The sequence below is a fragment of the Oncorhynchus masou genome, chromosome 24, assembly GCF_036934945.1.
Source record: "Oncorhynchus masou masou isolate Uvic2021 chromosome 24, UVic_Omas_1.1, whole genome shotgun sequence".
Lineage (NCBI taxonomy): Eukaryota > Metazoa > Chordata > Actinopteri > Salmoniformes > Salmonidae > Oncorhynchus > Oncorhynchus masou.
The window spans coordinates 28,677,157-28,703,648 of NC_088235.1; the positions used below are offsets into that span (position 1 = coordinate 28,677,157).

At 49.3% G+C, this 26,492-nt stretch overlaps 1 protein-coding gene across 6 annotated transcripts in view; it reads right to left on the bottom strand.

Moving 5' to 3' along the window:
* Nucleotides 1-78: 78 nt before the first annotated feature.
* LOC135511991 (casein kinase I-like) overlaps nucleotides 79-26,492 on the bottom strand; it is a 29,268-nt gene continuing 2,854 nt past the window's right edge. For 2 of the 6 annotated variants that reach the window (XM_064933545.1, XM_064933544.1), the window contains exons 4-11: nucleotides 18,977-19,125; nucleotides 17,937-18,165; nucleotides 5,310-5,480; nucleotides 4,289-4,437; nucleotides 3,700-3,886; nucleotides 2,899-3,038; nucleotides 2,662-2,725; nucleotides 79-1,849 (exon numbers count right to left, since the gene is read on the bottom strand). In XM_064933545.1, coding sequence (XP_064789617.1) covers nucleotides 2,693-2,725; nucleotides 2,899-3,038; nucleotides 3,700-3,886; nucleotides 4,289-4,437; nucleotides 5,310-5,480; nucleotides 17,937-18,165; nucleotides 18,977-19,125 — 1,058 coding nt within the window. In that variant the 3' untranslated portion in view covers nucleotides 79-1,849; nucleotides 2,662-2,692. The remainder of the gene's footprint in view (nucleotides 1,850-2,661; nucleotides 2,726-2,898; nucleotides 3,039-3,699; nucleotides 3,887-4,288; nucleotides 4,438-5,309; nucleotides 5,481-17,936; nucleotides 18,166-18,976; nucleotides 19,126-26,492) is intronic. The other 4 variants (XR_010451355.1, XR_010451354.1, XR_010451353.1 and 1 more) reach the window with 4 other exon arrangements.

A 26,492-nucleotide genomic window follows, 5' to 3' on the forward strand; every position in this document is an offset into this window, starting at 1 on the left:
AGTTCTTAAATAATAAGGAAGAAACATCAAAATGACTTCAAAATAATTACCTAAAAACACAAACAGACAGTATTATAAGTTGTGCATATCTTTATTGACTCAAAATATCCCCCCCCATGAATATAAACGGTATGAACTATAGTTTAGGCCTATCCCATGAACTGTGTCCGCAAGTGTTGATTCGTGTATTACAGCACGTGATTTACATCGTTATATCTATGTATTTATGCACTATATGGTGATGCTGTGCTGTTGAGTTTGATATGCAACAAGACAACTTTACGAAAAGGGACACAAAATAATAATAATTATACATAATATTGTTGTAATAAGGACGAAGCATGGTAAAGAACCCACACAACCACATTCCATCTGTATTATGATCTGCCCCAGCCCATGCAGACATAGGCCTACCTTTCATCTGACTCCCTCCCTCCACCCAACCAAACCCTCCAGCAGGTCAAGAAATCTATATTACTACATTGGCATCTTAAAATAACCTAGGTCATTCTGGCTTTACACAAAAACATATTTACAGAGATAAAAAAATAACAGCAATTGAGCATATCACTTTGAAATCCAACCTCTTCATTTCTCCCATGCTCCTTCTCACATCTTCAGAGTAATAAGGCTTGTTGACTTATCATAATAACCAAGACCAATACTCAAAAATATTCTTGCAAAGCCTCCACCTCTTAATGATAAGGTCCTTTATTACATTGTCCACCATGATTTGAAGGGATATTATTAGCTCTCTGCTGTTGACTAATGTAAATAGAATACTGTGAGCACATACACAAAGAGGAGTGAAACCTCAATGTAAATGTGTCAATAATGTTAATAGGAAGTGTTGTAGAACCAAAATGTCCTTGTTTAACACTTGGTTAAAATCTACTCAGAATTGTTCCTAAACAGCGAAGACGTTAAGAGAAAATGGGTGACAGTCCATCTCTCTAAGTCTCCTACCATCCCCTTCCTCCTCTGACTTGCGGTCGGTCCTTGGCTTGCTGAAACCAAGAATTCGAAAAACAAACAGTAAGACAATAAGACATTGACATATACAGACTATATGCAACCCCACCTCTATAAGCAACTCTGATTCAAACACTTTCACATTCATTCATTTCTTTACTATTCACCCCCCCTCCCATTCCTGAACAATGTTGTTCCACATCTCTTCCTACCTCTCTCTGCATATCTTCCATTTCCCCCAAATTCCTCTTGACAGATCTTCTTGCCGACTACTTGACCTTCTGTAATATTCCCAGATATTATTATTATAAACACACACACCTTAGCTCGAAATGTAGCTGTCATAAATTGGACATTCAACGTGAGACAAATGGTTTCGACTGTGTGTGTTTTTTACCAACACATTTGCCCATACAACACCACCTCAGCAATATAAACAGCTAGAATAATCAGAATTTGTCCGTTTTGTACTGACATCTTTTTTGGGGCATTGAGCTTCTGACAGACGTGTATGGTCCTACGGATCACATAGCCAGCATAATGAGAGTGAACCAGGACTCATTCACCAGCCGAGGCAAAGGTCTCACAAGCCTGGGAAGCAAGGCTAGGCCAAGAGTGTGTCTTTCACTTCTCAATCCTTCCTCTTTTCATATTTTCTCCCAGTTAACTACAGTCATATTGGACAGGCGTTCCCGTCTCACATCCATTGCAACTTCCTCTCCTTTTATTCTCCTCTGTCTTCATTCTTTAATCCGTCTTCATTCTTTAATCCGTCTTCATTCTTTAATCCGTCTTCATTGTCGTTGACCCACTCATGTTTTTTAAACCAACAATTTCAAAAGTAATTGAGTAGGTATTTGGTACCTTGCTACCATGGCTGCAAAAAAATAGTAATATATTTACTGTTTTTACTTCCTTTTTACACACATTTGCAACAAATTTCACTCAATTAAGCATAAGCATACTTAGGGGCAAATCCAAACTTGGGAGCTGTGTATGTGACTCACTAACATGAGTAGTGGGCCTGTCTGGAAAAGACGGTAGACTAGAGCACGGCGCTTGCAATGCCAAGTGTTGTGGGTTCGATTCCTGCTGGGACCACCCAGACAAAGTGTATGCATGCATGACTAAGTTGCTTTGTATAAAAGCGTCTGCTCAATGGCATATATTATTATTATATATATATATATATATACAGAGATTATATACAATATTATTACATACACAGATAGACGGGTTGGCTAACAACGTCACGAAAATGATGTGAGCACATTGACGGGGCCAGAAGCCGTGCTTTGTTGTGATTCTGAACAGTCAGATGGCAGCTTCTTGTCATTGTTGCTAGCTATGTGGCAAATAATAGGTGACTTGTTTCAGATTGTTTTGACTGAATTGATATCTATGCTGATATCGTTCAAATTTGCTAGCTAGCTAGCTAACCAACAACCGTAACAATGTATTTGGTATTTGAGAGACAACAAGTGCTCATTATGCAAATTAGTTTGTTTTCAATAAACGTTGGAGATTAAATATAGTTGACATGTCTCCAATCTAAGCCAACCCCGCCTGTTTTGCCCCATAGTTGCGCTCAAGTCGGTTTTGTTGCTAAACAACCAACCCAATTATGCATTGATGGTACAGGTTACAGTTGGTCCATAGTTGACTGAGTGTTGTCAGGCGGGTCCTTACCTGCCAGTGTCCAGAGGGCCTGAGGAGCTGCTCACTTCCCCAAGTGTTCAAATGGCACACTGACCTGATGAAGAGGAGAGGGAGTTAACAGACGGCATAGGGTTAGTATAAGGTGCAGTGCATTCAACAGACATACTATACATTCACATACACAGGCAGACAAACTTCAATCACTTTTAGGAAGGGAAGCAGTGGGGTTCAGAGCGAGAGAGAGCTATACAATGGTAGGTAGCTGACCTGTGATGTGGCGATGCGTGATTGGCCCATCTGTGCGGTGAGATCAGAGGAGGAGATGTTAGCGGGGGCGCCGCGGTGGAGCCTCATGGCCACCTTCCTCTCTCGCTCCGCACGGGACACAGCCTGCGGGGACCGGTTCCCTACACACAAACACACTTGGTGAAATGGAATCTAGTGCTGGGCTGGAACAAAAGCTTGCATATCGTGGACTTTCCTCATAGTTTCCTCAGTTTCCTCAGCTGAGTCCAAACACAACAGATTGTTTAAGAGACCAATGGGGAACTAGAGGGCTACAAACTGGAGTCATGAATTCAGTAAGTGGTCTAGTTTACACACTCTCTCCTCCCTCGTTTTTACACAGTCATTTCATGTCTACTTTATGAAGTAAAAAACCTTCCACACTCGTAGTATTCCTAAGTAATTGGGGCATAGACCTGTAGGAGACTCAGTAGTAGAAAAAGAGAAGGTCCAGACTCTTAGAATTAAAGTACAAATGAAAATAATGTTTTAGTCCAAATGGAATAAAAATTTTCTTTGTAATTTCGCCTTCATTCTTAGAATGCAGACCTTTTTCTACTACTGTCTGCCTCATGACTCACCTGACTGGGACTCCTCTGGAGGCAGGGTTACTGTCTGCCTCATGACTCACCTGACTGGGACTCCTCTGGAGGCAGGGTTACTGTCTGCCTCATGACTCACCTGACTGTGACTCCTCTGGAGGCAGGGTTACTGTGTGCCTCATGACTCACCTGACTGTGGGACTCCTCTGGAGGAAGGGTTACTGTCTGCCTCATGACTCACCTGACTGTGGTACTCCTCTGGAAGCAGGGTTAGAAGCTGCTGCATTGGGGCCATTTCGGATCCTGTCTACTCCCCCAGGGGGGTTGCCGCCCGGGGGTAGGGCACGAGGTGCCCTAGGTCCTCCCCCGATCCTATCATCCGCCTCTCTCCTCTCCCGCTCCCCATCCTCGGCTGTCCTGCTGGCCCCCTAAAGCAGAAAGATGAACATGCAAGTTAGGAAAGGTGGCAGGGATTCAAAATGAATCATGTTTATAATCAACTGTGTTAATGTAATATAGAACTCATGTGTAATTGCATTTAAAATGAGTGGAAATAGAATGAAAAATTAGGACAAAATAGATAAATGGTTAATAAATGATTAATAGACATGCAATAATTGTTCATAGGGATGCAGTCAGTTCTACACTGAAATAGGTGCCGTACTCATTTTGGGTGCTGGAACTGTTTATATTTAGGTGCAGGAGCTCCACAATACTTTTATTTAATATTCTAGAAGAGGAACAGGAGCTCAAGCAGTAGAACATTTGAGGTGCCGGTACTCAGCTCCAGTGAGCTCCTGTCCAAGTCACGCACTGGATACAGTACTCACAAACTTGAGCATGTTCCAGTCAAAGACATAGTCGTAGGAGAAGCCCTGTCTGTGGAACAGGTTCCTGAACAGCTGTCTGAGGTACGAGTAGTCTGGCTTGTCGTCGAACCGCAGAGAACGACAGAAGTTCAGGTAGGTGGAGAACTCAGCTGTGGATAGAGTGGGCCACAGAGGGTCACCAAAGACTTGGGTCAAATACACATTAGCTGTGTTCAAATACCCATACTAACATACTGTATACTACATACTATTAGTTCATTTTAGTATACTGTAAACGACCGGTATGTTTTCAGTTGAGTGTAATAGCGCTTCGTCTGTCTACCGGAAGTTGATGCTGCTGCGATGCAACCTCTTGCTAGCTTGTTAGCATAACAAATGACTAGCTAGACATCAGGTGTGTTTGTAAATTCAATCTGGAGTGCCAGAGTGCGCTCTTTTTTGAAAACTTTTACTGACACCGGCCACATTCAACGGTGTTGAGCGTTAGGATATTCATCAGATATTCTGCACTCAGCCTCTGGCAGTCAGATGAGAGTGCTCTGAAATCGGAGTAGATAGCTTAGCTAACTAAGCTTAGCTATGAATGACGTGAATAATCAAGTCAATAAACATTGGGTGGTTATATAGCATAAAGTAAATATACTGGCAAGTTCGATGTACTAGTAGCCAACTACAGTAGGTAGCTAACATACCTGGTACATACTGCTGTAATGATATAATTCATTACATTGCTCAAAATATTTATAATTAGTTAAATCAACGAAGTTGTATCTGCTCTCGTCGCACGTCGGCTAAATATTTTCTGCCATTTTTTTCAAATCTGCAATCTTTTTGAAGCCATACTATGACCATTATGCGTACTATATACTCCATTTACATCACAAACATGGGAGTTCAAACACAGCTATTGATTTAGCTTGGTGTTAAAAGACTCCTTGAAGTGAGTTAACACACTCATAGTTAGGGTTTCTTTATCCTGGGTTTACAACACTGTGTCAGAGAGGAGACTCCAGCTACTCACAGGGGTATCCCTTGCAGAGCACCTCGATGGGGGTGGACATCTTCTTCTCACTGATGCGTTCGTACTTCTGCCTCTTGGTGGCGGCCTTGAGGCCCTGCCAGGGCAGAGAGCCCAGGTTGAAGTACATCAGGACATAACCCAGAGACTCCAGGTCATCACGCCGAGACTGTTCTGCAGAGGGAGAGAGGAGACACTATACTGATCTCATTTCAAACAAAAACATATGAATGCCTGGAGAGGAGAATAGAAGAGAGAGGAGCGGCCAGAAGGACGGGAGAAGGAGGACGGGAGAGTAGAATAGAGGAGCGGAGAGAGGATGGGAGAATAGAGGAGAGGACGGGAGATTAGAGGAGTGGACAGGAGAATAGAGAAGCGGAGAGAGGACGGGAGAATAGAGGAGTGGACAGGAGAATAGAGGAGCGGAGAGAGGACGGGAGAATAGAGGAGCGGAGAGAGGACGGGAGAATAGAGGAGCGGAGAGAGGAGGGGAGAATAGAGGAGTGGAGAGAGGAGGGGAGAATAGAGGAGCAGAGAGAGGACGGGAGAATGGAGGAGTGGACGGGAGAATAGAGGAGCGGAGAGAGGACAGGAGAATAGAGGAGTGGACGGGAGAATAGAGGAGCGGAGAGAGGACGGGAGAATAGAGGAGTGGCCAGGAGAATAGAGAAGCGGAGAGAGGACGGGAGAATAGAGAAGCGGAGAGAGGACGGGAGAATAGAGGAGAGAGGACGGGAGAATAGAGGAGAGAGGACGGGAGAATAGAGGAGCGGAGAGAGGACGGGAGAGAGGACGGGACAATAGAGGAGCGGAGAGAGGACGGGAGAATAGAGGAGCGGAGTGAGGACGGGAGAATAGAGGAGCGGGCGGGAGAATAGAGGAGCGGGCGGGAGAATAGAGGAGCGGAGAGAGGACAGGAGAATAGAGGAGCAGATGGGAGAATAGAGGAGCGGAGAGAGGACGGGAGAATAGAGGAGTGGACAGGAGAATAGAGAAGCGGAGAGAGGACGGGAGAATAGAGGAGTGGACAGGAGAATAGAGGAGCGGAGAGAGGACGGGAGAATAGAGGAGTGGAGAGAGGAGGGGAGAATAGAGGAGCGGAGAGAGGAGGGGAGAATAGAGGAGCGGAGAGAGGACGGGAGAATAGAGGAGTGGAGAGAGGACGGGAGAATAGAGAAGCGGAGAGAGGACGGGAGAATAGAGGAGCGGAGAGAGGACGGGAGAATAGAGGAGTGGAGAGAGGACGGGAGAATAGAGGAGAGAGGACGGGAGAATAGAGGAGAGAGGACGGGAGAATAGAGGAGCGGAGAGAGGACGGGAGAATAGAGGAGCGGAGAGAGGACGGGACAATAGAGGAGCGGAGAGAGGACGGGAGAATAGAGGAGCGGAGGAGGACGGGAGAATAGAGGAGTGGACGGGAGAATAGAGGAGCGGGCGGGAGAATAGAGGAGCGGAGAGAGGACAGGAGAATAGAGGAGCAGATGGGAGAATAGAGGAGCGGAGAGAGGACGGGAGAATAGAGGAGAGGACGGGAGAATAGAGGAGTGGACAGGAGAATAGAGAAGCGGAGAGAGGACGGGAGAATAGAGGAGTGGAGAGAGGACGGGAGAAGGGAGGAGCGGAGAGAGGACGGGAGAATAGAGGAGCGGAGAGAGGACGGGAGAATAGAGGAGTGGAGAGAGGAGGGGAGAATAGAGGAGCGGAGAGAGGAGGGGAGAATAGAGGAGTGGAGAGAGGAGGGGAGAATAGAGGAGTGGAGAGAGGAGGGGAGAATAGAGGAGTGGAGAGAGGAGGGGAGAATAGAGGAGAGGACGGGAGAATAGAGGAGTGGAGAGAGGACGGGAGAATAGAGGAGTGGACGGGAGAATAGAGGAGCGGAGAGAGGAGGGGAGAATAGAGGAGTGGAGAGAGGAGGGGAGAATAGAGGAGCGGAGAGAGGAGGGGAGAATAGAGGAGCGGAGAGAGGAGGGGAGAATAGAGGAGTGGAGAGAGGAGGGGAGAATAGAGGAGTGGAGAGAGGAGGGGAGAATAGAGGAGAGGACGGGAGAATAGAGGAGTGGAGAGAGGACGGGAGAATAGAGGAGTGGACAGGAGAATAGAGAAGCGGAGAGAGGACGGGAGAATAGAGAAGCGGAGAGAGGACAGGAGAATAGAGGAGTGGACGGGAGAATAGAGGAGCGGAGAGAGGCCAGGAGAATAGAGGAGTGGACAGGAGAATAGAGAAGCGGAGAGAGGACGGGAGAATAGAGAAGCGGAGAGAGGACGGGAGAATAGAGGAGAGAGGACGGGAGAATAGAGGAGAGAGGACGGGAGAATAGAGGAGCGGAGAGAGGACGGGAGAATAGAGGAGCGGAGAGAGGACGGGAGAATAGAGGAGCGGAGAGAGGACGGGACAATAGAGGAGCGGAGAGAGAGGACGGGAGAATAGAGGAGCGGAGTGAGGACGGGAGAATAGAGGAGTGGACGGGAGAATAGAGGAGCGGGCGGGAGAATAGAGGAGCGGAGAGAGGACGGGAGAATAGAGGAGAGGACGGGAGAATAGAGGAGTGGACAGGAGAATAGAGAAGCGGAGAGAGGACGGGAAAATAGAGGAGTGGACAGGAGAATAGAGGAGCGGAGAGAGGACGGGAGAATAGAGGAGCGGAGAGAGGACGGGAGAACAGAGGAGCGGAGAGAGGAGGGGAGAATAGAGGAGCGGAGAGAGGAGGGGAGAATAGAGGAGCGGAGAGAGGAGGGGAGAATAGAGGAGCGGAGAGAGGAGGGGAGAATAGAGGAGTGGAGAGAGGAGGGGAGAATAGAGGAGTGGAGAGAGGAGGGGAGAATAGAGGAGAGGACGGGAGAATAAAGGAGTGGAGAGGAGAATAGAGAAGCGGAGAGAGGACGGGAGAATAGAGGAGAGAGGACGGGAGAATAGAGGAGAGAGGACGGGAGAATAGAGGAGAGAGGACGGGAGAATAGAGGAGCGGAGAGAGGACGGTAGAATAGAGGAGCGGAGAGAGGACTGGACAATAGAGGAGTGGACGGGAGAATAGAGGAGCGGAGAGAGGACAGGAGAATAGAGGAGCAGATGGGAGAATAGAGGAGCGGAGAGAGGACGGGAGAATAGAGGAGAGGACGGGAGAATAGAGGAGTGGACAGGAGAATAGAGAAGCGGAGAGAGGACGGGAGAATAGAGGAGTGGACAGGAGAATAGAGGAGCGGAGAGAGGACGGGAGAATAGAGGAGCGGAGAGAGGATGGGAGAATAGAGGAGCGGAGAGAGGAGGGGAGAATAGAGGAGTGGAGAGAGGAGGGGAGAATAGAGGAGTGGAGAGAGGAGGGGAGAATAGAGGAGTGGAGAGAGGAGGGGAGAATAGAGGAGAGGACGGGAGAATAGAGGAGCGGAGAGAGGACAGGAGAATAGAGGAGCAGATGGGAGAATAGAGGAGCGGAGAGAGGACGGGAGAATAGAGGAGTGGACAGGAGAATAGAGAAGCGGAGAGAGGACGGGAGAATAGAGGAGTGGACAGGAGAATAGAGGAGCGGAGAGAGGACGGGAGAATAGAGGAGTGGAGAGAGGAGGGGAGAATAGAGGAGCGGAGAGAGGAGGGGAGAATAGAGGAGCGGAGAGAGGACGGGAGAATAGAGGAGTGGAGAGAGGACGGGAGAATAGAGAAGCGGAGAGAGGACGGGAGAATAGAGGAGCGGAGAGAGGACGGGAGAATAGAGGAGTGGAGAGAGGACGGGAGAATAGAGGAGAGAGGACGGGAGAATAGAGGAGAGAGGACGGGAGAATAGAGGAGCGGAGAGAGGACGGGAGAATAGAGGAGCGGAGAGAGGACGGGACAATAGAGGAGCGGAGAGAGGACGGGAGAATAGAGGAGCGGAGTGAGGACGGGAGAATAGAGGAGTGGACGGGAGAATAGAGGAGCGGGCGGGAGAATAGAGGAGCGGAGAGAGGACAGGAGAATAGAGGAGCAGATGGGAGAATAGAGGAGCGGAGAGAGGACGGGAGAATAGAGGAGAGGACGGGAGAATAGAGGAGTGGACAGGAGAATAGAGAAGCGGAGAGAGGACGGGAGAATAGAGGAGTGGAGAGAGGACGGGAGAAGAGAGGAGCGGAGAGAGGACGGGAGAATAGAGGAGCGGAGAGAGGACGGGAGAATAGAGGAGTGGAGAGAGGAGGGGAGAATAGAGGAGCGGAGAGAGGAGGGGAGAATAGAGGAGCGGAGAGAGGAGGGGAGAATAGAGGAGTGGAGAGAGGAGGTGAGAATAGAGGAGTGGAGAGAGGAGGGGAGAATAGAGGAGTGGAGAGAGGAGGGGAGAATAGAGGAGTGGAGAGAGGAGGGGAGAATAGAGGAGAGGACGGGAGAATAGAGGAGTGGAGAGAGGACGGGAGAATAGAGGAGTGGACAGGAGAATAGAGAAGCGGAGAGAGGACGGGAGAATAGAGAAGCGGAGAGAGGACAGGAGAATAGAGGAGTGGACGGGAGAATAGAGGAGCGGAGAGAGGCCAGGAGAATAGAGGAGTGGACAGGAGAATAGAGAAGCGGAGAGAGGACGGGAGAATAGAGAAGCGGAGAGAGGACGGGAGAATAGAGGAGAGAGGACGGGAGAATAGAGGAGAGAGGACGGGAGAATAGAGGAGCGGAGAGAGGACGGGAGAATAGAGGAGCGGAGAGAGGACGGGAGAATAGAGGAGCGGAGAGAGGACGGGACAATAGAGGAGCGGAGAGAGGACGGGAGAATAGAGGAGCGGAGTGAGGACGGGAGAATAGAGGAGTGGACGGGAGAATAGAGGAGCGGGCGGGAGAATAGAGGAGCGGAGAGAGGACGGGAGAATAGAGGAGAGGACGGGAGAATAGAGGAGTGGACAGGAGAATAGAGAAGCGGAGAGAGGACGGGAAAATAGAGGAGTGGACAGGAGAATAGAGGAGCGGAGAGAGGACGGGAGAATAGAGGAGCGGAGAGAGGACGGGAGAACAGAGGAGCGGAGAGAGGAGGGGAGAATAGAGGAGTGGAGAGAGGAGGGGAGAATAGAGGAGCGGAGAGAGGAGGGGAGAATAGAGGAGCGGAGAGAGGAGGGAGAATAGAGGAGTGGAGAGAGGAGGGGAGAATAGAGGAGTGGAGAGAGGAGGGGAGAATAGAGGAGAGGACGGGAGAATAAAGGAGTGGAGAGGAGAATAGAGAAGCGGAGAGAGGACGGGAGAATAGAGGAGAGAGGACGGGAGAATAGAGGAGAGAGGACGGGAGAATAGAGGAGCGGAGAGAGGACGGTAGAATAGAGGAGCGGAGAGAGGACTGGACAATAGAGGAGTGGACGGGAGAATAGAGGAGCGGAGAGAGGACAGGAGAATAGAGGAGCAGATGGGAGAATAGAGGAGCGGAGAGAGGACGGGAGAATAGAGGAGAGGACGGGAGAATAGAGGAGTGGACAGGAGAATAGAGAAGCGGAGAGAGGACGGGAGAATAGAGGAGTGGACAGGAGAATAGAGGAGCGGAGAGAGGACGGGAGAATAGAGGAGCGGAGAGAGGATGGGAGAATAGAGGAGCGGAGAGAGGAGGGGAGAATAGAGGAGTGGAGAGAGGAGGGGAGAATAGAGGAGTGGAGAGAGGAGGGGAGAATAGAGGAGTGGAGAGAGGAGGGGAGAATAGAGGAGAGGACGGGAGAATAGAGGAGTGGAGAGAGGACGGGAGAATAGAGGAGTGGACGGGAGAATAGAGGAGCGGAGAGAGGACAGGAGAATAGAGGAGTGGACGGGAGAATAGAGGAGCGGAGAGAGGACGGGAGAAAAGAGGAGTGGACGGGAGAATAGAGGAGCGGAGAGAGGACGGGAGAATAGAGGAGTGGAAGGGAGAATAGAGGAGCGGAGAGAGGACAGGAGAATAGAGGAGTGGACGGGAGAATAGAGGAGCGGAGAGAGGACGGGAGAATAGAGGAGTGGACGGGAGAATAGAGAAGCGGAGAGAGGACGGGAGAATAGAGAAGCGGAGAGAGGACAGGAGAATAGAGGAGCGGACAGGAGAATAGAGGAGCGGAGAGAGGACGGGAGAATAGAGGAGCGGAGAGGAGAATAGAGAAGCGGAGAGAGGACGGGAGAATAGAGAAGCGGAGAGAGGACGGGAGAATAGAGGAGAGGACGGGAGAATAGAGGAGCGGAGAGAGGACGGGAGAATAGAGGAGCGGAGAGAGGACGGGAGAATAGAGGAGAGGACGGGAGAATAGAGGAGCGGAGAGAGGACGGGAGAATAGAGGAGCGGAGAGAGGACGGGAGAATAGAGGAGAGGACGGGAGAATAGAGGAGCGGAGAGAGGACGGGAGAATAGAGGAGCGGAGAGAGGACGGGAGAATAGAGGAGAGGACAGGAGAATAGAGGAGCGGAGAGAGGACGGGAGAATAGAGGAGCGGAGAGAGGACGGGAGAATAGAGGAGCGGAGTGAGGACGGGAGAATAGAGGAGCGGAGAGAGGACGGGAGAATAGAGGAGAGGACAGGAGAATAGAGGAGCGGAGAGAGGACGGGAGAATAGAGGAGAGGACAGGAGAATAGAGGAGCGGAGAGAGGACGGGAGAATAGAGGAGCGGAGAGGAGAATAGAGAAGCGGAGAGAGGACGGGAGAATAGAGGAGCGGACGGGAGAATAGAGGAGCGGAGAGAGGACGGGAGAATAGAGGAGCGGAGAGGAGAATAGAGAAGCGGAGAGAGGACGGGAGAATAGAGAAGCGGAGAGAGGACGGGAGAATAGAGGAGAGGACGGGAGAATAGAGGAGCGGAGAGAGGACGGGAGAATAGAGGAGATGACGGGAGAATAGAGGAGATGACGGGAGAATAGAGGAGCGGAGAGAGGACGGGAGAATAGAGGAGCGGACAGGAGAATAGAGGAGCGGAGAGAGGACGGGAGAATAGAGGAGCGGAGAGGAGAATAGAGAAGCGGAGACAGGACAGGAGAATAGAGGAGCGGACGGGAGAATAGAGGAGCGGAGAGAGGACGGGAGAATAGAGGAGCGGAGAGAGGACGGGAGAATAGAGGAGCGGAGAGAGGACGGGAGAATAGAGGAGTGGAGAGAGGACGGGAGAATAGAGGAGTGGAGAGAGGACGGGAGAATAGAGGAGCGGAGAGGAGAATAGAGAAGCGGAGAGAGGACGGGAGAATAGAGAAGCGGAGAGAGGAAGGGAGAATAGAGGAGAGGACGGGAGAATAGAGGAGCGGAGAGAGGACGGGAGAATAGAGGAGCGGACGGGAGAATAGAGGAGCGGAGAGAGGACGGGAGAATAGAGGAGAGGACAGGAGAATAGAGGAGCGGAGAGAGGACGGGAGAATAGAGGAGCGGAGAGGAGAATAGAGAAGCGGAGAGAGGACGAGAGAATAGAGGAGCGGACGGGAGAATAGAGAAGCGGAGAGAGGATGGGAGAATAGAGGAGAGGACAGGAGAATAGAAGAGCGGACGGGAGAATAGAGGATGGGAGAATAGAGGAGTGGACAGGAGAATAGAGGAGCGGAGAGAGGACGGGAGAATAGAGGAGATGACGGGAGAATAGAGGAGATGACGGGAGAATAGAGGAGCGGAGAGAGGACGGGAGAATAGAGGAGCGGTGAGAGGACAGGAGAATAGAGAAGCGGAGAGAGGACGGGAGAATGGAGGAGCGGACGGGAGAATAGAGGAGTGGACAGGAGAATAGAGGAGCGGAGAGAGGATGGGAGAATAGAGGAGTGGACAGGAGAATAGAGGAGCGGAGAGAGGACGGGAGAATAGAGGAGAGAGGACGGGAGAATAGAGGAGCGGACGGGAGAATAGAGGAGCAGACGGGAGAATAGAGGAGCGGAGAGCGGACGGGAGAATAGAGGAGTGGACAGGAGAATAGAGGAGCGGAGAGAGGACGGGAGAATAGAGGAGCGGACGGGAGAATAGAGGAGCGGACAGGAGAATAGAGGAGCGGAGAGAGGACGGGAGAATAGAGGAGCGGACGGGAGAATAGAGGAGCGGACAGGAGAATAGAGGAGCGGAGAGAGGACAGGAGAATAGAGGAGCAGACGGGAGAATAGAGGAGCGGACGGGAGAATAGAGGAGCGGACGGGAGAATAGAGGAGCGGACGGGAGAATAGAGGAGCGGAGAGAGGACGGGAGAATAGAGGAGCGGACGGGAGAATAGAGGAGCGGACGGGAGAATAGAGGAGCGGACAGGAGAATAGAGGAGCGGAGAGAGGACAGGAGAATAGAGGAGCAGACGGGAGAATAGAGGAGCGGACGGGAGAATAGAGGAGCGGACGGGAGAATAGAGGAGCGGACGGGAGAATAGAGGAGCGGACGGGAGAATAGAGGAGCGGACGGGAGAATAGAGGAGCGGACGGGAGAATATAGGAGCGGACAGGAGAATAGAGGAGCGGACAGGAGAATAGAGGAGCGGAGAGAGGACAGGAGAATAGAGGAGCGGACGGGAGAATAGAGGAGCGGAGAGAAGACGGGAGAATAGAGGAGTGGACAGGAGAATAGAGGAGCGGAGAGAGGACGGGAGAATAGAGGAGCGGACGGGAGAATAGAGGAGTGGACAGGAGAATAGAGGAGCGGAGAGAGGACGGGAGAATAGAGGAGCGGACGGGAGAATAGAGGAGCGGACAGGAGAATAGAGGAGCGGACAGGAGAATAGAGGAGCGGAGAGAGGACGGGAGAATAGAGGAGCGGACGGGAGAATAGAGGAGCAGACGGGAGAATAGAGGAGTGGACGGGAGAATAGAGGAGCGGACGGGAGAATAGAGGAGCGGACGGGAGAATAGAGGAGCGGAGAGAGGACAGGAGAATAGAGGAGCGGACGGGAGAATAGAGGAGCGGAGAGAGGACAGGAGAATAGAGGAGCGGACGGGAGAATAGAGGAGCGGACGGGAGAATAGAGGAGCGGACGGGAGAATAGAGGAGTGGACGGGAGAATAGAGGAGCGGAGAGAGGACAGGAGAATAGAGGAGCGGACGGGAGAAAAGAGGAGTGGACAGGAGAATAGAGGAGCGGAGAGAGGACAGGAGAATAGAGGAGCGGACGGGAGAATAGAGGAGCGGACGGGAGAATAGAGGAGCGGAGAGAGGACGGGAGAATAGAGAAGTGGACGGGAGAATAGAGAAGCGGAGAGAGGACGGGAGAATAGAGAAGCGGACGGGAGAATAGAGAAGCGGACGGGAGAATAGAGGAGCGGACGGGAGAATAGAGGAGCGGACGGGAGAATAGAGGAGCGGACGGGAGAATAGAGGAGCGGAGAGAGGACAGGAGAATAGAGGAGTGGACAGGAGAAAAGAGGAGTGGACAGGAGAATAGAGGAGCGGAGAGAGGACAGGAGAATAGAGGAGCGGACGGGAGAATAGAGGAGCGGAGAGAGGACGGGAGAATAGAGGAGTGGACGGGAGAATAGAGAAGCGGAGAGAGGACGGGAGAATAGAGAAGCGGAGAGAGGACGGGAGAATAGAGGAGCGGAGAGAGGACGGGAGAATAGAGGAGTGGAGAGAGGAGGGGAGAATAGAGGAGTGGAGAGAGGAGGGGAGAATAGAGGAGTGGAGAGAGGAGGGGAGAATAGAGGAGTGGACGGGAGAATAGAGAAGCGGAGAGAGGACAGGAGAATAGAGGAGTGGACGGGAGAATAGAGAAGCGGAGAGAGGACAGGAGAATAGAGGAGCGGAGAGAGGACGGGAGAATAGAGGAGTGGAGAGAGGAGGGGAGAATAGAGGAGTGGACGGGAGAATAGAGAAGCGGAGCGAGGACAGGAGAATAGAGGAGCGGATGGGAGAATAGAGGAGTGGACGGGAGAATAGAGGAGTGGACGGGAGAATAGAGGAGCGGAGAGAGGAGGGGAGAATAGAGGAGCGGACGGGAGAATAGAGGAGCGGAGAGAGGACGGGAGAATAGAGGAGCGGACAGGAGAATAGAGGAGTGGACGGGAGAATAGAGGAGCGGACAGGAGAATAGAGGAGTGGACGGGAGAATAGAGGAGCGGAGAGCGGACGGGAGAATAGAGGAGTGGAGAGAGGACGGGAGAATAGAGGAGTGGACAGGAGAATAAAGGAGCGGAGAGAGGACGGGAGAATAGAGGAGCGGAGAGGAGAATAGAGGAGTGGACGGGAGAATAGAGGAGCGGAGAGCGGACGGGAGAATAGAGGAGTGGACAGGAGAATAAAGGAGCGGACAGGAGAATAGAGGAGTGGACGGGAGAATAGAGGAGCGGAGAGCGGACGGGAGAATAGAGGAGCGGAGAGAGGACGGGAGAATAGAGGAGCGGACGGGAGAATAGAGGAGCGGACAGGAGAATAGAGGACGGGAGAATAGAGGAGCGGAGAGCGGACGGGAGAATAGAGGACGGGAGAATAGAGGAGCGGACAGGAGATAGAGGAGCGGACAGGAGAATAGAGGAGTGGACGGGAGAATAGAGGAGCAGAGAGAGGACGGGAGAATAGAGGAGCGGAGAGAGGACGGGAGAATAGAGGAGCGGACGGGAGAATAGAGGAGCGGACAGGAGAATAGAGGAGCGGACAGGAGAATAGAGGAGTGGACGGGAGAATAGAGGAGCGGAGAGAGGAGGGGAGAATAGAGGAGCGGACAGGAGAATAAAGGAGCGGAGAGAGGACGGGAGAATAGAGGAGCGGACGGGAGAATAGAGGAGCGGAGAGAGGACGGGAGAATAGAGGAGCGGACAGGAGAATAGAGGAGTGGACGGGAGAATAGAGGAGCGGACAGGAGAATAGAGGAGTGGACGGGAGAATAGAGGAGCGGAGAGCGGACGGGAGAATAGAGGAGCGGACAGGAGAATAGAGGAGTGGACGGGAGAATAGAGGAGCGGAGAGCGGACGGGAGAATAGAGGAGCGGAGAGAGGACGGGAGAATAGAGGAGTGGAGAGAGGACGGGAGAATAGAGGAGTGGAGAGGAGAATAGAGGAGTGGACGGGAGAATAGAGGAGCGGAGAGAGGAGGGGAGAATAGAGGAGCGGACGGGAGAATAAAGGAGCGGAGAGAGGACGGGAGAATAGAGGAGCGGAGAGAGGAGGGGAGAATAGAGGAGCGGACGGGAGAATAGAGGAGCGGACAGGAGAATAGAGGAGCGGACAGGAGAATAGAGGACGGGAGAATAGAGGAGCGGAGAGCGGACGGGAGAATAGAGGACGGGAGAATAGAGGAGCGGACGGGAGAATAGAGGAGCGGACAGGAGAATAGAGGACGGGAGAATAGAGGAGCGGAGAGAGGAGGGGAGAATAGAGGAGTGGAGAGAGGACGGGAGAATAGAGGAGTGGAGAGCGGACGGGAGAATAGAGGAGTGGACAGGAGAATAGAGGACGGGAGAATAGAGGAGCGGACGGGAGAATAGAGGAGCGGACAGGAGAATAGAGGACAGGAGAATAAAGGAGCGGAGAGAGGAGGGGAGAATAGAGGAGTGGAGAGAGGACGGGAGAATAGAGGAGTGGAGAGCGGACGGGAGAATAGAGGAGTGGACAGGAGAATAGAGGAGCGGACAGGAGAATAGAGGACGGGAGAATAGAGGAGCGGAGAGCGGACGGGAGAATAGAGGACGGGAGAATAGAGGAGTGGACAGGAGAATAGAGGACGGGAGAATAGAGGAGCGGAGAGTGGACGGGAGAATAGAGGAGTGGACAGGAGAATAGAGGAGCGGACAGGAGAATAGAGGAGCGGACAGGAGAATAGAGGAGCGGACAGGAGAATAGAGGAGCGGACAGGAGAATAGAGGAGCGGACAGGAGAATAGAGGAGCGGAGAGAGGACAGGAGAATAGAGGAGCAGACGGGAGAATAGAGGAGCGGAGAGAGGATGGGAGAATAGAGGAGTGGACAGGAGAATAGAGGAGCGGAGAGAGGACGGGAGAATAGAGGAGCGGAGAGAGGACGGGAGAATAGAGGAGAGGACAGGAGAATAGAGGAGAGGACAGGAGAATAGAGGAGAGGACGGGAGAATAGAGGAGAGGACGGGAGAATAGAGGAGAGGACGGGAGAATAGAGGAGCGGAGAGAGGACGGGAGAATAGAGGAGCGGACGGGAGAATAGAGAAGCGGAGAGAGGACGGGAGAATAGAGGAGTGGACAGGAGAATAGAGAAGCGGAGAGAGGACGGGAGAATAGAGGAGCGGACGGGAGAATAGAGGAGCGGAGAGAGGACGGGAGAATAGAGGAGTGGAGAGCGGACGGGAGAATAGAGGAGTGGACGGGAGAATAGAGGAGTGGAGAGCGGACGGGAGAATAGAGGAGTGGACGGGAGAATAGAGGAGTGGACGGGAGAATAGAGGAGTGGAAAGAGGACGGGAGAATAGAGGAGCGGAGAGAGGATGGGAGAATAGAGGAGTGGAGAGGAGAATAGAGGAAAGGAGAGAGGAGAGGACAGCAGAATAGAGGACAGGAGGAAAAGGACGGCAGAAGAGGAGAGAGGATAGGAGAATAGAAGAGAAAGGATAAGAGGAGAGAGGAGAGGACGTGAGAATAGAGGATAAAGGAAAAGAGAAAAGAAGAGGGGAGTGTGGGAGGAAGGGAGGAAGGAGGAAGAGAGAGGAGAGAGAAGGGGCAATACTGGTGAGAGTCCTACTATTGCAGTTCTGAGAATCCAGCCATGACTACACACAGCCTATGAAGGGCCAAACACACATGCACAAACACACAATATTGCAAGTAGTACTGAACCTATCCCCAGGTGTGTGTTGATGGATGCATAGCGCGCGGTGCCGGTCAGGTTCTTGTTCTCGCGGTAGGGGATGTGCTGATGTGTGCGGGCGTCGCGGTACTTCTTGGCCAGGCCAAAGTCGATGATGTACACCAGGTTGCCCTTCTTGCCCAGGCCCATCAGGAAGTTGTCAGGCTTCACATCTCTGTGGATGAAGTTCTTAGAGTGGATGTACTCAATCCGGCTGATCTGGAGGAGAGAGGAGGGGAGAAAGTGGGGAAGGGTAGGAGAGCGGGAATGTTGACTATCATCAGTTCCAGTTCTTGATTAAATCCACTAACGTTATACACCGAGTGTCTTTCCATGACAGACTGGCCAGGTGAATCCAGCTGAAAGCTATGATCCCTTATTGATGTCACCTGTTAAATCCACTTCAAATCAGTGTAGATGAAGGGGAGGAGTCAGGTTAGTGAAGGATTTTAAGCCTTCTTTTAAGACTTAGGTGCTTTTGAACGGGGTATGGTAGTAGGTACCAGGTGCACCGGTTTGAGAGGGTCAAAAACGGCAATGTTGCTGGGTTTTTGACGCTAAACAGTTTCCTGTGTGTATCAAGAAGGGTCAACCACCCATAGGACATCCAGCCAACTTGACACAACCGTTGGAAGCCATTGCATCAACATGTAGAGGCTGTTCTGAGGACAAAAGGGGATGCAACTTAATATTAGGAATGTGTACCTAATGCTTTGTACACTCAGTGTATATAATCAAGGGCTATCCTTTGAAAATGCCATCACAATAAATCTTACAGATTAACCTATAAACCATATGATAAAAAAGGTGGAGGAGATGGAGGAGGAAAATGCCTTTCCTGAACTAACACTTGGCTTTTCCCCTTTAACCTTGTTGATAACTACTTCATTGAGAAATGATGTACTTACTGTAACTGCGATGTGGTTGTCCCACCTGGCTATCCTACTAACTGTAAGTGGCTCTGGATAAGAGCGTCTGCTCAATGACTAAAATGTAAATGTGATGATGAGGAAGAGGAGTTGTGCTGTACCATCTGGTCAGCCAGCAGCAGGACAGTCTTGAGGCTGAACTTGCGGGAGCAGAAGTTGAACAGGTCCTCCAGACTGGGGCCTAGCAGCTCCATCACCATCACGTTGTAATCTCCCTCTGCTCCACACCACTTTATGGACGGGATGCCCACTGTAGGGAAAGGAAGGAGAGAGTGATTTATAAGGATGCCCACTGTAGGGAAAGGAAGGAGAGAGTGATTTATAAGGATGCCCACTGTAAGGAAAGGAAGGGAGAGAGAGTGATTTATAAGGATGCCCACTGTTGGGAATGAAGGTGAGAGAGTGATTTACAGTGCATTCGGGAAGTATTCAGACCCCTAGACTTTTTCCACATGTTGTTACGTTACAGCCTTGTTCTAAAATTAATTTCATTGTTTACCCCCCTCAATCTACACACAATACCACATAATGGCATTTTTTTTTTTTTAAAGGGAAATATTGCATACAGTTGAAGTCGGAAGTTTACATACACTTGCAGTGAGGGAAAAAAGTATTTGATCCCCTGCTGATTTTGTACGTTTTCCCACTGACAAAGAAATGATCAGTCTATAATTTTAATGGTAGGTTTATTTGAACAGTGAGAGACAGAATAATAACAACAAAATCTAGAAAAACGCATGTCAAAAATGTTAAATTGATTTGCAAATATGGTGGAAAATAAGTATTTGGTCACCTACAAACAAGCAAGATTTCTGGCTCTCACAGACCTGTAACAACTTCTTTAAGAGGCTCCTCTGTCCTCCACTCATTACCTGTATTAATGGAACCTGTTTGAACTTATCAGTATAAAAGACACCTGTCCACAACCTCAAACAGTCACACTCCAAACTCCACTATGGCCAAGACCAAAGAGCTGTCAAGGACACCAGAAACAAAATTGTAGACCTGCACCAGGCTGGGAAGACTGAATCTGCAATAGGTAAGCAGCTTGGTTTGAAGAAATCAAATGTGGGAGCAATTATTAGGAAATGGAAGACATACAAGACCACTGATAATCTCCCTCGATCTGGGGCACCACGCAAGATCTCACCCCATGTGGTCAAAATGATCACAAGAACAGTGAGCAAAAATCCCAGAAGCACACGGGGGGACCTAGTGAATGACCTGCAGAGAGCTGGGACCACAGTAACAAAGCTTATCGTCAGTAACACACTACGCCGCCAGGGACTCAAATCCTGCAGTGCCAGACGTGTCCCCCTGCTTAAGCCAGTACATGTCCAGGCCCGTCTGAAGTTTGCTAGAGAGCATTTGGATGATCCAGAGGTTGATTGGGAGAATGTCATAGGGTCAGATGAAACCAAACTAGAACTTTTTGGTAAAAACTCAACTCGTCGTGTTTGGAGGACAAAGAATGCTGAGTTGCATCCAAAGAACACCATACCTACTGTGAAGCATGGGGGTGGAAACATCATGCTTTGGGGCTGTTTTTCTGCAAAGGGACCAGGAAGACTGATCCGTGTAAAGGAAAGAATGAATGGGGCCATGTATCGTGAGATTTTGAGTGAACCTCCTTCCATCAGCAAGGGCATTGAAGATGAAACGTGGCTGGGTCTTTCAGCATGACAATGATCCCAAACACACCGCCCGGGCAACGAAGGAGTGGCTTCTTAAGAAGCATTTCAAGGTCCTGGAGTGGCCTAGCCAGTCTCCAGATCTCAACCCCATAGAACATCTTTGGAGGGAGTTGAAAGTCCGTGTTGCCCAGCAACAGCCCCAAAACATCACTGCTCTAGAGGAGATCTGCATGGAGGAATGGGCCAAAATACCAGCAACAGTGTATGAAAACCTTGTAAAGACTTACAGAAAACGTTTGACCTCTGTCATTGATAACAAAGGGTATATAACAAAGTATTGAGAAACTTTTGTTATTGACCAAATACTTATTTTCCACCATAATTTGCAAATAAATTCATTAAAAATCCTACAATGTGATTTTCTGGATTTTTGTTCCTCATTTTGTCTGTCATAGTTTAAGTGTACCTATGATGAAAATTACAGGCCTCATCTTTTTAAGTGGGAGAACTTGCACTGACTAAATACTTTTTTGCCCCACTGTATTTGACCCCTCTGCAAAACATGACTTAGTACTTGGTGGCAAAACCCTTGTTGGCAATCACAGAGGTCAGACGTTTCTTGTCGTTGGCCACCAGGTTTACACACATCTCAGGAGGGATTTTGTCCCACTCCTCTTTGCAGATCTTCTCCAAGTCATTAAGGTTCCGAGGCTGACGATTGGCAACTTGCACCTTCAGCTGCCGCCACAGATTTTCTATGTGATTAAGGTCTGGAGACTGGCTAGGCCACTCCACGACCTTAATGTGCTCTTCTTGAGCCACTCCGTTGTTGCCTTGGCCGTGTGTTTTGGATCATTGTCACTGTCATGACGTTGGCCTGGGGGTAGGTTTATGACAGTCATAAATAACTCTTCCCCCCTTTTTCCGCTCTCTACCCTACTGAGGTTACATTCGCAAAACCCTTGGTTAACAGAGAATCTGGGAGCATCAGAAGGTGGTGGGAAATGAACTATATTCTGGCAATCCGATCGATTGAACATATGCGGTGGTACTTAATGAATATGATGTCAGTTCAGTTGCCATCTGAGACATTCTTATCAATAATGAGATGACAAACTCTACAGTGGAAAGTCTACACAGAGTTATTGGATTCACATGGAATTGTTGTTCAATTTAAATGTTTGAATATGAAATTATTTATGATGGGATGAAATGTGATTTTAGCTTCTAAAATGTGAGATTTGGGTTTTCATAAGATAGGGCTCTGCTCAAATCAGTGGCCCGCCCCTGTGAAGGGACATGGGCTATAAAACTTTTCAAACACGCCCTCCTCTCCCTTTCTATATAAGCCCTTGACGACAATATAACCTGTTCCGAGGATGACCGTCCTATGTCAGAATGGTTCAGATAATAACTACAGAACGAAGCCAACATCAGCGTGAGCTTTGGTTGCGAATGGTATGAACTCTGAACTCTTATTCACTACAGAAGTGATACCTCCGAGCCGTTGAGTTAGCAACAGCAGATGCAAACGAGGGTTAGGAAGGAACAGAGTATCCCGTCTATCACCCAAAGACGTTACTACAACGTATCTAATTGACAACCAGAGACATTCTTCAAAGGACTCGGTTGGGCAACATGGCCTTCCATCTACCACCAACCTACCGAAGCGCTGCTCAGAGTAAATATTTATTGCATTTTCCTTTTCCAAATGGGCGGTCATTTAGAACGCATAAGATACTGTATTTAAGATAGCACAGCTGCTCCCTGTGTCCCCCAGTCTTCCCGCTCTTTCACTCAAACCCAGCCCATTTCATTTGTGTACAAGCTGTCATATGTGTTCCGCCCGCTAGGGACGTTTTCCTTTGACGTAATTTGTAATCAAGTTATGATCCTGTGTGGCTCAGTTGGTAGAGCATGGCGCTTGCAACGCCAAGCGTCGTGGGTTCGATTCCCGCTGGGGCCACCCATATGTAAAAGTAGTGGCCCCAGCCGACTTGTAAGTCGCTTTGGACAAAAGCGTCTGCTAAATGGGATATATATGATTTAATTCTGTGTGATTAGTTAGGTATTTAGTAAATAAATAATTAAACCCAATTTTGTATTGCTGGTTCAACTTGTTAGCCAAGGTTTGTGCAGATAACCAAGAATTTACAACTTTCAGATGAGACTGAATTAAGATGACGATTAATATTGACTGCTATTGATGTAAAATATTACAAGGTCTTTAAGAGTTTATTCGGAAGATAACAGCTCTATAAATATTATTTCGTGGTGCCCGACTCAAGTTAATTGCATTTCCATGATTAGCTCAATCAGGTAATATTAATTAAGGAGAAATTATTTTATAGAATAGCATGTCATGTCACTTAATCCGGCATAGCCAAAGACACGACATCATGCTGGAATACACATCCGCGACCCATTTTCAATGTGCTGGCTGCGGGAAGGAGGTTCTCACCCAAGATTTGACGGTACATGGCCCCGTCCATCGTCCCTTTGATGCGGTGAAGTTGTCCTGTCCCGTTAACAGAAAAACACCCCCAAAGCATAATGTTTCCACCTCCATGTTTGACGGTGGGTATGGTGATATTGGGGTCATAGGCAGCATTCCTCCTCCTCCAAACATGGCGAGTTGAGGCCAAAGAGCTCCATTTTGGTATCATCTGACCACAACACTTTCACCCAGTTGTCCTTTGAATCATTCAGATGTTCATTGGCAAACTTAAGAAGGGCATGTATATGTGCTTTCTTGAGCAGGGGGACCTTGCGGGCGCTGCAGGATTTCAGTCCTTCACGGCGTAGTGTGTTACCAATTGTTTTCTTGGTGACTATGGTCCAAGCTGCCTAGAGATCATTGACAAGATCCTCCCATGTAGTTCTGGGCTGATTCCTCACCGTTCTCATGATCATTGCAACTCCACGAGGTGAGATCTTGCATAGGGCCCCAGGCCGAGGGCGATAGACAGTTCTTTTGTGTTTCTTCCATTTGCGAATAATCGCACCAACTGTTGTCACCTTCTCACAAAGCTGCTTAGATATGGTCTTGTAGCCCATTCCAGCCTTGTGTAGGTCTACAATCTTGTCCCTGACATCCTTAGAGAGCTCTTTGGTCTTGGCCATGGTGGAGAGTTTGGAATCTGATTGATTGATTGCTTCTGTGGACAGGTGTCTTTTATACAGGTAACAAACTGAGATTAGGAGCACTCCCTTTAAGAGTGTGCTCCTAATCTCAGCTCGTTACCTGTATAAAAGACACCTGAGAGCCAGAAATCATTCTGATTGAGAGGGGGTCATATACTTACTTCCCTCATTAAACTGCAAATCAATTTATAACATTTTTGACATGCGTTCACCTGGATTCTTTTGTTGTTATTCTGTCTCTCACTGTTCAAATAAACCTACCATTAAAATTATAGACTGATCATTTCTTTGTCAGTGGGAAAACGTACAAAATCAGCAGGGGATCAAATACTTTTTTCCCTCACTGTAGGTTGGAGTCATTAAAACTCTTTTTTCAACCACTCCACAAATGTCTTGTTAACAGATTATAATTTTGGCAAATTGGTTAGGACACCTACTTTGTGCACGGCACAGGTCATTTTTCCAACAATTGTTTAGACAGATTATTTCACTGTATCACAAGTTTACATACACTAAGTTCAGTGCCTTTAAACAGCTTGGAAAATTCCAGAAAATGTCATGGCTTTAGAAGATTCTGATAGGCTAATTGACATCATTTGAGTCAATTGGAGGTGTACCTGTGGATGTATTTCAGGGACTGCCTTCAAACTCAGTGCCTCTTTTGCTTGACAACATGGGAAAATCAAAAGAAATCAGCCAAGACCTCAGAAATAAAATTGTAGACCTCCACAAGTCTGGTTCATCCTTGGGAGCAATTTCCAAATGCCTGAAGGTGCCACGTTCATCTGTACAAACAATAATATGCAAGTATAAACAACATGGGACCACGCAGCCGTCATACCGCTCAGGAAGGAGACGCGTTCTGTCTCCTGGAGATGAACGTACTTTGGTGCAAAAAGTGCAAATCAATCCCAGAACAACAGCAAAGGACCTTGTGAAGATGCTGGAGGAAACAGGTACAAAAGGATCTAGTATCCACAGTAAAACAAGTCCTATATCGACATAACCTGAAAAGCAGCTCAGCAAGGAAGAAGCCACTGCTCCAAAATCGCCATAAAAAAGCCAGACTAGGGTTTGCAACTGTACATGGGAACAAAGATCTTACTTTTTGGAGAAATGTCCTCTGGTCTGATGAAATAAAAATAGAACTGTTTGGCCATAATGAGCATCATTATGTTTGGAGGAAAAAGGGGGAGGCTTGCAAGCCGAAGAAAACCATCCCAACTGTGAAGACATGGGTGGCAGCATCGTGTTGTGGGGGTGCTTTGCTGCAGGAGGGACTGGTACACTTCACAAAATAGATGGCATCACGAGGAGGAAAATGATGTGGATATATTGAAGCAACATCTCAAGATATCAGTCAGGAAGTTAAAGCTTGGTCGCAAATGGGTCTTCCAAATGGATAGTGACCCCAAGCATACTTCCAAAGTTGTGGCAAAATGGCTTAAGGACAACCAAGTCAAGGTATTGGAGTGGCCATCACAAAGCCCTGTCCTCAATCCTATAGAAAATTTGTGGGCAGAACTGAAAAAGTGTGTGCGTGCAAGGAGGCCTACAAACCTGACTCGGTTACACCAGCTCTGTCAGGAGGAATGGGCTAAAATTCCCCCAATTTATTGTGGGAAGCTTTTGGAAGGCTACCCGACTCATTTGACGCAAGTTAAACAATTTAAAGGCAAAGCTACCAAATACTAATTGAGTGTATTTAAACTTCTGATGAAAGAAATAAAAGCTCAAAGCTAAAGTGGTGATTCTAACTGACCTAAGACAGGGAATTTTTACTAGGATTAAATGTCAGGAATTGTGAAAAACTGAGTTTAAATGCATTTGTGTATGTAAACTTCAGACTTCGACTAAGTATTTCAGACCTTTTACTCAGTACTTTGTTGAAGCACCTTTGGCAGCGATTTCATGTTTTTTGGGGGTATGACACTACAAGCTTGGCACAACTGTATTTGGGGAGTTTCTACTATTCTTCTCTGTAGATCCTTTCAAGCTCCGTCAGATTGGATGGGGGGCGTCGCTGCACAGCTATTTTCAGGTCTCTCCAGAGTTTATCGATTGGGTTCAAGTCCGGGATCTGGCTGGGCCACTCAAGGACATTCAGAGACTTGTCAGGAAGCCACTCCTGCATTGTCTTGGCTATGTGCTTAGGGTCATTGTCCTGTTGGAAGGTGAACCTTCGCCCCAGTCTGAGGTCTTAAGCGCTCTGGAGCAGGTTTTCATTATGGATCTCTCTGTACTTTGCTCCGTTCATCTTTCCCTCGACCCTGACTAGTCTCCCAGTCCCTGCCGCTGAAAAACATCCCCACAACATGATGCTGCCACCACCATACTTCTCTGTAGGGATGGTGCCAGGTTTCCACCAGACATGATGCTTGGCATTCAGGCCAAAGAGTTCAATCTTGGTTTCATCAGACCAGATAATCTTTTTTCTCATGGTCTGAAAGTCCTTTAGATGCCTTTTGGCAAACTTCAAGCAGGCTGTCATGTGCCTTTTACTGAGGTGTGGCTTCCGTCTGTCCACGCAACCATAAAGGCCTGATTGGTGGAGTGCTGCAGAGATGGTTGTCCTTCTGGAAGGTGCTACCATCTCCACAGAGGAATTATGGAGCTCTGTCAGAGTGACAATCGAGTTCTTGGTCACCTCCCTGACCAAGGCCCTTCTCTCCCGATTGCTCAGTTTGGCCGGGCAGCCAGCTCTAGGAAGTGTCTTGGTAGTTCCAAACCTCTTACATTTAAAAATGATGGAGGCCACCGTGTTCTTGGGGACCTTCAATGCTGCAGAAATGTTTTGGTATCCTTCCCCAGATCTGATTGTTTTCTTTCCTGACATGCA